At 45.3% G+C, this 13,550-nt stretch overlaps 1 protein-coding gene across 1 annotated transcript in view; it reads right to left on the reverse strand.

The window, feature by feature from the left end:
- The window catches only part of LOC139365258 (voltage-dependent T-type calcium channel subunit alpha-1H-like), a 102,666-nt gene extending 92,674 nt beyond the window's left edge, over positions 1-9,992 (reverse strand). The window contains exons 1-2 of the mRNA XM_071102764.1: positions 9,885-9,992; positions 4,699-4,832 (exon numbers count right to left, since the gene is read on the reverse strand). Of these exons, the coding sequence (XP_070958865.1) occupies positions 4,699-4,832; positions 9,885-9,977 (227 nt within the window). The 5' untranslated portion in view covers positions 9,978-9,992. The remainder of the gene's footprint in view (positions 1-4,698; positions 4,833-9,884) is intronic.
- Between the last annotated feature and the right edge of the window lie 3,558 nt (positions 9,993-13,550).

Genomic DNA, 13,550 nt, shown 5'->3' on the forward strand with positions numbered 1-13,550 from the left:
TGGACACTGACTGTAGGTCTATTATAATAGTAACTGAAGTCTGGACACTGACTGTAGGCCTCATGTAGTCTACTATAATAGTAACTGAAGTCTGGACACTGACTGTAGGTCTATTATAATAGTAACTGAAGTCTGGACACTGACTGTAGACCTCATGTAGTATATTATAATAGTAACTGACGTCTGGACACTGACTGTAGGTCTATTATAATAGTAACTGAAGTCTGGACACTGACTGTAGACCTCATGTAGTCTATTATAATATTAACTGACGTCTGGACACTGACTGTAGGCCTCATGTAGTCTACTATAATAGTAATTGAAGTCTGGACACTGACTGTAGGTCTATTATAATAGTAACTGAAGTCTGGACACTGACTGTAGACCTCATGTAGTATATTATAATAGTAACTGACGTCTGGACACTGACTGTAGGTCTATTATAATAGTAACTGAAGTCTGGACACTGACTGTAGACCTCATGTAGTCTATTATAATATTAACTGACGTCTGGACACTGACTCTAGGCCTCATGTAGTCTATTATCTGTGCTATAGTATCATATAGTATCTGTGCTTTAGAATCAAGTAGGCTAACGACATGTAGCCTGCCGCCAGTATCTGTGCTTTAGAATCAAGTAGCCTGCCACCAGTATCTGTGCTTTAGAATCAAGTAGCCTGCCACCAGTATCTGTGCTTTAGAATCAAGTAGCCTGCCACCAGTATCTGTGCTTTAGAATCAAGTAGCCTGCCACCAGTATCTGTGCTTTAGAGATGGAACTATCTTTATTGACTCTCGTTGCGGCCTGTACACACTTCCTTAAAAAACAGGGCTCTGAATAAAAATGCATAAACAACTGAAACAATGTCTATTTCTACACCAGCCAATCACTCACCTGCCAGGATGCCAGACAGCACCTGACCTCACTGCCTCTCACAGGAAGTCAACAACTGAAACCATGTCTATTTCTGCACCAGCCAATCACTCACCTGCCAGGATGACAGACAGCACCTGACCTCACTACTGTCATGACGTTGGCCTGGGGGGTAGGTTTATGACCGTCATAAATACCTCTCCCCTCCTTTTATCCTCTCTCTACCCTACTGATGTGACATTTGAAAAAATCCCTTGGTTAACGTAGAGATTCTGGGAACATCAGAAGGTGGGGGGAAATGAACTATATTTTGTTAATCCGACCAGTTGAACATATGGGTTGGTACTTAATGAATATGATGTCAGTTCGGTTGTCATCTGAGACAGATATGATAAGATGACATAAACTCTACAGAGGAAAGTCTGAACATTGTAGTTATCGGATTCACATGGAATTGTTGTTCAATTTAAATGTTTGAATGTGAAATTATTGGTGAAAAGATTAAATGTAATTTTAGCTTCCAAATGAGAGATTTGGTTTTTCATAAGGTTAGGGCTCTGCTCAATCAGTGGCCCACCCCTGTGAAGAGACATGGGTTATAAAACTATGAAAACACACCCTTCTCCCTCCACTATCTAAAGCCTTGACGAAAATGTAACCTCCTGTTCCGGATACATTATGATGACGATCCGATGTCAGAATGGTTCAGATAATTAACTACAGAACGAAGCCAACCTCGGCGTGAGTTTTGGTTGCGAATGGTATGAACTTTGAACTCTTATTTACAACAGAAGTGATACCTCCTAGCTGTTGAGTTAGCAACAGCAGCTGCAAACGTGGGCTAGGAAAGAACAGACAGAGTATCCCGTCTACCACACAACGACGTTACTACAACGTATCCAATTTACCAGCAGAGACATTCTTCAAAGGACTCTGTTGGGCAACACGGCCTCCCACCTACCACCAACCTACTGAAGCGCAGCTCAGAGTAAATATTTACTGCATTTTCCTTTTCCAAATGGGCGGTAATTTAGAATGCATAAGACCCTGTATTTACGATAGAGACATCGTTTCTCCCTTTGTTCCTCAGTCTTCCCGCTCTTTCACTCAAACCCAACCCCTTTTCTTTTGTATAACCAGTTGTCATATCTTCTCCGCCCGCCAGGGACGTTTTCCTTTATGATATAATTTGTAATCAAGGTATGACTCATTCTGTGTATATGTAATTCTGTGTGATTAGTTAGGTATTTAGTAAATAAATTATTAAACCCAATTTTGTATTGCTGATTCAACTTGTTAGCCAGGGTTCGTGCAGATAACCAAGAATTTACAACTTTCAGATGAGACTAAAACAAGGTGAAGATTGATATTGACTGCTATTGATGTAAAATATTACTAGGTCTTTAAGAGTTTATTCGGAAGATAACAGCTCTATAAATATTATTTCGTGGTGCCCCGACTCTCTAGTTAATTACATTTACATGATTAGCTCAATCAGGTAATATTAATTACAGGGAAAGGATTTTATAGAATAGCATGTCATATCACTTAATCTGGAATAGCCAAAGACATGACACTGCCTCTCACAGGACAGGAAGTCAACAACTGAAACAATGGCTATTTCTGCACCAGCCAAACAGGAAGTCAACAACAGCTCAATACATTGTCGATGCTGAAGAGGCATTTTTTTTTCAGTTGTTATTTCTTATTTCTATTTATTTTAGACCTATTTTGGAAGTACGGCCGTAAACAGGAAGTAGGAGAAGAGTAGTAGCTCATAGGGGAGTTTTTGAATCGGTGCTTCACACAGGTCATATGCTCATCGTCGACATCTCTAAAAGCACAGATACCGGGGGCACGTTTAACAACAAATAACGATACCAAATGTCGGGAATTATAAGAAGAAAGATATCTACATGAGGTTTACTATTTATATATATACAGTGGGGTGAACAAGTATTTGATACACTGCCGATTTTGCAGGTTTTCCTACTTACAGAGCATCATTCCTGTCAGACCCTAAAGAACTGAACATCAACCCTGTCAGACCCTAAAGAACTGAACGTCAACCCTGTCAGACCCTAAAGAACTGAACATCAACCCTGTCAGACCCTAAAGAACTGAACGTCAACCCTGTCAGACCCTAAAGAACTGAACATCAATCCTGTCAGACCCTAAAGAACTGAACATCAACCCTGCCAGACCCTAAAACAATGAACATCAACCCTGTCAGACCCTTAAGAACTGAACATCAACCATTTCAGACACTAAAGAACTAAACATCAACCCTGTCAGACCCTAAAGAACGTAACATCAACCCAGTCAGACCCTAAAGAACTGAACATTAACCCAGTCAGACCCTAAAACAATGAACCTCAACAGTCAGACCCTAAAGAACTGAACATCAACCCTGTCCGACCCTAAAGAACTGAACATCAACCCTGTCCGACCGTAAAGAACTGAACATTAACCCTATATGACCCTAAAGAACTGAACATCATCCCTGTCAGACCCTAAAGAACTGAACATCAACCCTGTCAGACCCTAAATAACTGAACATCAACCCTGTCAGACCCTAAAGAACTGAACATACACCCTGCCAGACACTAAAAAACTGAACATCAACCCAGTCAGACCCTAAAGAACTGAACATCACTCTGTTAGACCCTAAAGAACTGAACATCAAACCGGTCAGACCCTAAAGAACTGAACATCAACCCTGTCAGACCCTAAAAAACTGAACATCAACCCAGTCAGACCCTAAAGAACTGAACATTAACCCAGTCAGACCCTAAAACAATGAACCTCAACAGTCAGACCCTAAAGAACTGAACATCAACCCTGTCAGACCCTAAAGAACTGAACATCAACCCTGTCCGACCCTAAAGAACTGAACATCAACCCTGTCAGACCCTAAAGAACTGAACGTCAACCCTGTCAGACCCTAAAGAACTGAACATCAACCCTGTCAGACCCTAAAGAACTGAACATCAACCCTGTCAGACCCTAACTGTCAGACCCTAAAGAACTGAACATCAACCCTGTTAGACCCTAAAGAACTGAACATCAACCCTCTCCGACCCTATAGAACTGAACATCAACCCTGTCCGACCCTAAAGAACTGAACATCAAATCTGTTAGACCCTAAAGAACTGAACATCAACCCTGTCAGACCCTAAAACAATGATCTGACTCACTAGTTCCCTCTGTATTTGTCATAGTGCAGATAACCTATCCCCTGGCTTTGTGTGTGTGTGTGTGTGTGTGTGTGTGTGTGTGTGTGTGTGTGTGTGTGTGTACCTCACAGTGAGTAAAGGGGTAATGCTGTGTGTCTGAGGTGACCGCTGCTGTCTGCTTAGTTAACGTCTCTTACACACAAACAAACACACACACACACACACACACACACACACACAAACACACACACACACACACTTTTCTCCTTGCCTGAAACAGTGACATTGAACGTGTGTTTCTCCCAGCAGGCTACACACTCCATCACCTCACGGGCTGCTTCACACCCGACCGTGATTGGGAGTCTCATAGGGCCGGCGCACCATTGGCCCGGCGTCGTCCGGGTTTGACCCGGGGGTAGGCCCCGTCATTGTTAATAAGAATTTGTTCTGAACTGACTTGCCTCGTTAAATAACGGTTACATTTATATAAGAAAGGAAAATACTTTAGCAGCAGACTTAAAGAACGTCCTCGTGCGTCTCTGGAATCAAAAACAGAATCTAGAGAAGGTTCTATAGGTTCTATTTTGATGTTCTCTTGTCCCTAACCGCCTGACTAACCCCTGAGCATTGTGGGAATAGAACACTTACCCTGCCATGACGATGAAGAAGTCCAGTCGGTTCCAAGTGTCGCCAAGGTAACACTTAGAACCGAAGATCCCCAGAGCCACCATCTTAATGACCATCTCCACCGCGAAAAACGCAAAGATACAGTCGTCAAACACCTAGAACAGACAAAGATACAGTCATCAAACACCTAGAACAGTAGAACAGACAAAGATACAGTCATCAATCACCTAGAACAGTAGAACATACAAAGATACAGTCATCAAAGACCTAGAACAGACAAAGATACAGTCGTCAAACACCTAGAACAGACAAAGATACAGTCATCAAACACCTAGAACAGTAGAACAGACAAAGATACAGTCATCAATCACCTAGAACAGTAGAACATACAAAGATACAGTCATCAAAGACCTAGAACAGACAAAGATACAGTCGTCAAACACCTTGAACAGTAGAACAGACAAAGATACAGTCATCAAACACCTAGAACAGTAGAACAGACAAAGATACAGTCATCAATCACCTAGAACAGTAGAACAGACAAAGATACAGTCATCAAACACCTAGAACAGTAGAACAGACAAAGATACAGTCATCAATCACCTAGAACAGTAGAACATACAAAGATACAGTCATCAAACACCTAGAACAGACAAAGATACAGTCATCAAACACCTAGAACAGTAGAACAGACAACGATACAGTCATCAAACACCTAGAACAGTAGAACAGACAAAGATACAGTCATCAAACACCTAGAACAGTAGAACAGACAAATATACAGTCATCAAACACCTAGAACAGTAGAACAGACAAAGATACAGTCATCAAACACCTAGAACAGTAGAACAGACAAAGATACAGTCATCAAACACCTAGAACAGACAAAGATAGTCAACAAACACCTAGAACAGACAAAGATACAGTCATCAAACACCTAGAACAGTAGAACAGACAAAGATACAGTCATCAAACACCTAGAACAGACAAAGATACAGTCATCAAAAACCTAGAACAGTAGAACAGACAAAGATACAGTTATCAAACACCCAGAACAGTAGAACAGACAAAGATACAGTCATCAAACACCCAGAACATACAAAGATACAGTCATCAAACACCTAGAACAGACAAAGATACAGTCGTCAAACACCTAGAACAGTAGAACAGACAAAGATACAGTCATCAAACACCTAGAACAGTAGAACAGACAAAGATACAGTCATCAAACACCTAGAACAGTAGAACAGACAAAGATACAGTCATCAAACACCTAGAACAGACAAAGATACAGTCATCAAACACCTAGAACAGTAGAACAGACAAAGATACAGTCATCAAACACCTAGAACAGTAGAACAGACAAAGATACAGTCATCAAACACCTAGAACAGACAAAGATAGTCAACAAACACCTAGAACAGACAAAGATACAGTCATCAAACACCTAGAACAGTAGAACAGACAAAGATACAGTCATCAAACACCTAGAACAGACAAAGATACAGTCATCAAAAACCTAGAACCGTAGAACAGACAAATATACAGTTATCAAACACCCAGAACAGTAGAACAGACAAAGATACAGTCATCAAACACCCAGAACATACAAAGATACAGTCATCAAACACCTAGAACAGACAAAGATACAGTCGTCAAACACCTAGAACAGTAGAACAGACAAAGATACAGTCATCAAACACCTAGAACAATAGAACAGACAAAGATACAGTCATCAAACACCTAGAACAGTAGAACAGACAAAGATACAGTCATCAAACACCTAGAACAGACAAAGATACAGTCATCAAACACCTAGAACAGTAGAACAGACAAAGATACAGTCATCAAACACCTAGAACAGTAGAACAGACAAAGATACAGTCATCAAACACCTAGAACACACAAAGATACAGTCATCAAACACCTAGAACAGTAGAACAGACAAAGATACAGTCATCAAACACCTAGAACAGTAGAACAGACAAAGATACAGTCATCAAACACCTAGAACAGACAAAGATACAGTCAACAAACACCTAGAACAAGGTACAGTCACCAAGACGAGACTAGCTGAGGGGTGAGAGGTTATAGGTGAGGTGTTGATGGTGAGGTGTTGAGGGCTGAGAGGTAAGAGGTTATTTTTTATTTTACCTTTATTTAATTAACTAGGCAAGTCAGTTAAGAACAAATTCTTATTTTCAATGATGGCCAATGACAAAAGATTTGTACCTTGTCAGCTAGGGGTTTGAACTTGCAACCTTCCGGTTACTAGTCCAACGCTCTAACCACTAGGCTACCCTGCCGTCCCAGGTGAGGGGTGAGGTGTTGATGGTGAGGGAAGAGAGGTTTTTGGTGAGGGGTGAGAGGTTATAGGTGAGAGGTTATAGGTGAGGGGTGAGAGGTTATAGGTGAGGGGTGAGAGGTTATAGGTGAGGGGTGAGAGGTTATAGGTGAGAGGTTATAGGTGAGAGGTTATAGGTGTGGGGTGAGAGGTTATAGGTGAGAGGTTATAGGTGAGGGGTGAGAGACTATAGGTGAGGGGTGAGAGGTGATAGGTGAGGGGTAAGAGGTTATAGGTGAGGGGTGAGAGGTTATAGGTGAGAGGTTATAGGTGAGAGGTTATAGGTGAGGGGTGAGAGGTTATAGGTGAGAGGTTATAGGTGAGTAGTGAGAGACTATAGGTGAGGGGTGAGAGGGGTGAGAGGTTATAGGTGAGAGGTGAGAGGTTAAAGGTGAGTGGTTTGGAGAGATTGGAAACCCAAATTGGTCACGGATAAGTTCTGGCCTGGTTTAGATCTTATCTGTCGGAAAGATATTTGTCTCTGTGAATGGTTTGTCCTCTGACAAATCAACTCTAAATTTCGGTGTTCCTCAAGGTTCCGTTTTAGGACCACTATTGTTTTCACTATATATTTTACCTCTTGGGGATGTTATTCGAAAACATAATGTTAACTTTCACTGCTATGCGGATGACACACAGTGTACATTTCAATGAAACATGGTGAAGCCCCAAAATTGCCCTCGCTAGAAGCATGTGTTTCAGACATAAGGAATAGGATGGCTGCAAACGTTCTACTTTTAAACTCGGACAAAACAGAGATGCTTGTTCTAGGTCCCAAGAAACAAAGAGATCTTCTGTTGAATCTGACAATTAATCTTAATCGTTGTACAGTCGTCTCAAATAAAACTGTGAAGGACCTCGGCGTTACTCTGGACCCTGATCTCTCTTTTGAAGAACATATCAAGACCATTTCAAGGACAGCTTTTTTCCATCTACGTAACATTGCAAAAATCAGAAACTTTCTGTCCAAAAATGATGCAGGAAAATTAATCCATGCTTTAGTCACTTCTAGGTTAGACTACTGCAATGCTCTACTTTCCGGCTACCCGGATAAAGCACTAAATAAACTTCAGTTAGTGCTAAATACGGCTGCTAGAATCCTGACTAAAACCAAAAAAATGTATCATATTACTCCAGTGCTAGCCTCTCTACAACTGGCTTCCTGTCAAAGCAAGGGCTGATTTCAAGGTTTTACTGCTAACCTACAAAGCATTACATGGGCTTGCTCCTACCTATCTCTCTGATTTGGTCCTGTCGTACATACCTACACGTACGCTACGGTCACAAGACGCAGGCCTCCTAATTGTCCCTAGAATTTCTAAGCAAACAGCTGGAGGCAGGGCTTTCTCCTATAGAGCTCCATTTTTATGGAACGGTCTGCCTACCCATGTCAGAGACGCAAACTCGGTCTCAACCTTTAAGTCTTTACAGAAGACTCATCTCTTCAGTGGGTCATATGATTGAGTGTAGTCTGGCCCAGGAGTGGGAAGGTGAACGGAAAGGCTCTGGAGCAACAAACCGCCCTTGCTGTCTCTGCCTGGCCGGTTCCCCTCTTTCCACTGGGATTCTCTGCCTCTAACCCTATTTACAGGGGCTGAGTCACTGGCTTACTGGGGCTCTCTCATGCCGTCCCTGGAAGGGGTGCGTCACCTGAGTGGGTCGATTCACTGATGTGGTCATCCTGTCTGGGTTGGCGCCCCCCCTTGGGTTGTGCCATGGCGGAGATCTTTGTGGGCTATACTCAGCCTTGTCTCAGGATGATAAGTTGGTGGTTGAAGATATCCCTCTAGTGGTGTGGGGGCTGTGCTTTGGCAAAGTGGGTGGGGTTATATCCTTCCTGTTTGGCCCTCTCCGGGGGTGTCCTCGGATGGGGCCACAGTGTCTCCAGTATTTATGCTGCAGTAGTTTATGTGTCGGGGGGCTGGGGTCAGTTTGTTATATCAGGAGTACTTCTCCTGTCCTATTCGGTGTCCTGTGTGAATCTAAGTGTGCGTTCTCTAATTCTCTCCTTCTCTCTTTCTTTCTCTCTCTCGGAGGACCTGAGCCCTAGGACCATGCCCCAGGACTACCTGACATGATGACTCCTTGCTGTCCCCAGTCCACCTGGCCATGCTGCTGCTCCAGTTTCAACTGACCTGAGCCCTAGGACCATGCCCCAGGACTACCTGACATGATGACTCCTTGCTGTCCCCAGTCCACCTGACCGTGGAGTGGGGAACACTTGGCCATGTTCTGTTATAATCTCCACCCGGCACAGCCAGAAGAGGACTGGCCACCCCACATAGCCTGGTTCCTCTCTAGGTTTCTTCCTAGGTTTTGGCCTTTCTAGGGAGTTTTTCCTAGCCACCGTGCTTCTACACCTGCATTGCTTGCTGTTTGGGGTTTTAGGCTGGGTTTCTGTACAGCACTTTGAGATATCAGCTGATGTACGAAGGTCTATATAAATACATTTGATTTGATTTGATTTTGATTTGGTGAGGGGTGAGAGGTTATAGGTGAGGGGTGAGAGGTTAAAGGTGAGTGGTGAGAGGTTATAGGTGAAGGGTGAGAGGTGAGAGGTTATAGGCGAGGGGTGAGAGGTTATAGGTGAGAGGTTATAGGTGAGGGGTGAGAGGTTATAATTGAGGGGTGAGAGGTTATAGGTGAGAGGTTATAGGTGAGAGGTGAGAGGTTATAGGTGAGAGGTGAGGGGTGAGAGGTTATAGGTGAGGGGTGAGAGGTGAGGGGTGAGAGGTTATAGGTGAGGGGTGAGAGGTTATAGGTGAGGGGTGAGAGGTTATAGGTGAGGGGTGAGAGGTGAGAGGTTATAGGTGAGGGGTGAGAGGTTATAGGTGAGAGGTGAGAGGTTTAAAGTAGTACCTACCTGTAGTATGAGGCACCACTCTGCCTGACAGGTGACGTCTTCACAGGGTTGGTACATCCCCAGAGTCACACAGTTCAGGAGAATCACAATCATGGAGACGTGTTCAAACCACGTGGAGACCTGGGTTAAGGACTACACACTGAGACATGGCCTACTGAATACAGACATCACACAGTTCAGGATCCCCAGCATTAACCACGTAGAGACCTGGGTTAAGGACTACACACTCAGACATGGCCTACTGAATACAGACATCACACAGTACAGGATCCCCAGCATTAACCACGTAGAGACCTGGGTTAAGGACTACACACTGAGACATGGCCTACTGAATACAGACATCACACAGTACAGGATCCCCAGCATTAACCACGTAGAGACCTGGGTTAAGGACTACACACTCAGACATGGCCTACTGACATCCTGGACCGCCCCTGAGCCCAGTTAGGGTCAGACATCCTTTACTGCCCCTGAGCCCAGTAAGGGTCAGGCATCCTGGACCGCCCCTGAGCCCAGTTAGGGTCAGGCATCCTGGACCGCCCCTGAGCCCAGTTAGGGTCAGGCATCCTGGACCGCCCCTGAGCCCAGTTAGGGTCAGGCATCCTGGACCGCCCCTGAGCCCAGTTAGGGTCAGACATCCTGTACCGCCCCTGAGCCCAGTTAGGGTCAGGCATCCTGGACCGCCCCTGAGCCCAGTTAGGGTCAGACATCCTGGGACCGCCCCTGAGCCCAGTTAGGGTCAGACATCCTGGAACGCCCCTGAGCCCAGTTAGGGTCAGGCATCCTGGACCGCCCCTGAGCCCAGTTAGGGTCAGACATCCTGGGACCGCCCCTGAGCCCAGTTAGGGTCAGACATCCTGGACCGCCCCATAGCCCAGTTAGGGTCAGGCATCCTTGGACAGCCCCTGAGCCCAGTTAGGGTCAGGCATCCTTGGACAGCCCCTGAGCCCAGTTAGGGTCAGACATCCTGGACCGCCCCTGAGCCCAGTTAGGTTCAGACATCCTGGGACCGCCCCTGAGCCCAGTTAGGGTCAGACATCCTGGACCGCCCCTGAGCCCAGTTAGGGTCAGGCATTCTTGGACAGCCCCTAAGCCCAGTTAGGGTCAGACATCCTGGGACAGCCCCTGAGCACAGTTAGGGTCAGACATCCTGGACCGCCCCTGAGCCCAGTTAGGGTCAGTCATCCTGGGACCGCCCCTGAGCCCAGTTAGGGTCAGACATCCTGGACCACCCCTGAGCCCAGTTAGGGTCAGGCGTCCTGGATCGCCCCTAAGCCCAGTTAGGGTCAGACATCCTGGACCGCCCCTGAGCCCAGTTAGGTTCAGACATCTTGGACCGCCCCTGAGCCCAGTTAGGGTCAGGCGTCCTGGACCACCCCTGAGCCCAGTTAGGGTCAGGCATCCTGGACCGCCCCTGAGCCCAGTTAGGGTCAGGCATCCTGGACCGCCCCTGAGCCCAGTTAGGGTCAGACATCCTGGACCGCCCCTGAGCCCAGTTAGGGTCAGACATCCTGGACAGCCCCTGATCCCAGTTAGGGTCAGGCATCCTGGACCGCCCCTGAGCCCAGTTAGGGTCAGTCATCCTGGGACAGCCCCTTTTCTGCCATTCCAAATAAAAGAGAGAAGAAATTATCACCAGACCATGTTTTTCTCCAGTAGGAGAAGACGAAGGTTGTAAGACCATTCATGAATCTTTTAACCATACCACGTGGTTAAACCCTTAGACTATCGATACCGACAGAATAAGAACAAGTCTTTGATATTAATTACTACTCTGCAGCCGCCGAAAGAACCATTCTATGACATATTAATGAATGTCGCTCTGAACTATCCGATCTAACCAAGAGAGAGAGAGAGTGAGAGATACGGACAAAACTCTCCAACAGAAACAAACTTTTCAACAAAGATCCCGACGACACACTGTGCATAAACCATGAAACCATGTGGAGACCAGTGGTTAAAGGGATAGGTCAACATTATTGCTGCTGAAACCTGCAGTTAAAGGGATAGGTCAACATTAACGCTGCTGAAACCATGTGGAGACCAGCGGTTAAAGGGATAGGTCAACATTAACGCTGCTGAAACCATGTGGAGACCAGTGGTAAAAGGGATAGGTCAACATTAACGCCCCTGAAACCATGTGGAGACCAGTGGTTAAAGGGATAGGTCAACATTAACGCTGCTGAAACCATGTGGAGACCAGCGGTTAAAGGGAGGGTTCAACATTAACGCTGCAGAAACCAGCAGTTAAAGGGATAGGTCAACATTAACGCCCCTGAAACCATGTGGAGACCAGTGGTTAAAGGGATAGGTCAACATTAACGCCCCTGAAACCATGTGGAGACCAGTGGTTAAAGGGATAGGTCAACATTAACGCTGCTGAAACCATGTGGAGACCAGCGGTTAAAGGGATAGGTCAACATTAACGCTGCTGAAACCATGTGGAGACCAGCGGTTAAAGGGATAGGTCAACATTAACGCTGCTGAAACCAAGAGACCAGTGGTTAAAGGGATAGGTCAACATTAACGCTGCTGAAACCATGTGGAGACCAGCGGTTAAAGGGATAGGTCAACATTAACGCTGCTGAAACCATGTGGAGACCAGCGGTTAAAGGGATAGGTCAACATTAACGCTGCTGAAACCATGTGGAGACCAGCGGTTAAAGGGATAGGTCAACATTAACGCTGCTGAAACCATGTGGAGACCAGTGGTTAAAGGGATAGGTCAGCATTAACACTGCTGAAACCATGTGGAGACCAGCGGTTAAAGGGATAGGTCAACATTATCGCTGCTGAAACCAGCAGTTAAAGGGATAGGTCAACATTAACGCTGCTGAAACCATGTGGAGACCAGCGGTCAAAGGGATAGGTCAACATGAACGCTGCTGAAACCATGTGGAGACCAGCAGTTAAAGGGATAGGTCAACATTAACGCTGCTGAAACCATGTGGAGACCAGTGGTTAAAGGGAGGGTTCAACATTAATGCTGCTGAAACCATGAAGAGACCAGCGGTTAAAGGGATAGGTCAACATTAACGCTGCAGAAACCATGTGGAGACCAGCGGTTAAAGGGATAGGTCAACATTATCGCTGCTGAAACCAGCAGTTAAAGGGATAGGTCAACATTAACGCTGCTGAAACCAAGAGACCAGTGGTTAAAGGGATAGGTCAACATTAACGCTGCTGAAACCATGTGGAGACCAGCGGTTAAAGGGATAGGTCAACATTAACGCTGCTGAAACCATGTGGAGACCAGCGGTTAAAGGGATAGGTCAACATTAACGCTGCTGAAACCATGTGGAGACCAGCGGTTAAAGGGATAGGTCAACATTAACGCTGCTGAAACCATGTGGAGACCAGCGGTTAAAGGGATAGGTCAACATTATCGCTGCTGAAACCAGCAGTTAAAGGGATAGGTCAACATTAACGCTGCTGAAACCATGTGGAGACCAGCGGTTAAAGGGATAGGTCAACATTAACGCTGCTGAAACCATGTGGAGACCAGCGGTTAAAGGGATAGGTCAACATTAATGCTGCTGAAACCAGCAGTTAAAGGTACAGGTCAACATTAACGCTGCTGAAACCATGTGGAGACCAGCGGTTAAAGGGATAGGTCAACATTAACGCTGCTGAAACCATGTGGAGACCAGCGGTTAAAGGGATAGG

Source organism: Oncorhynchus clarkii, chromosome 13, assembly GCF_045791955.1.
Source record: "Oncorhynchus clarkii lewisi isolate Uvic-CL-2024 chromosome 13, UVic_Ocla_1.0, whole genome shotgun sequence".
Classification (NCBI taxonomy): Eukaryota; Metazoa; Chordata; class Actinopteri; order Salmoniformes; family Salmonidae; genus Oncorhynchus; species Oncorhynchus clarkii.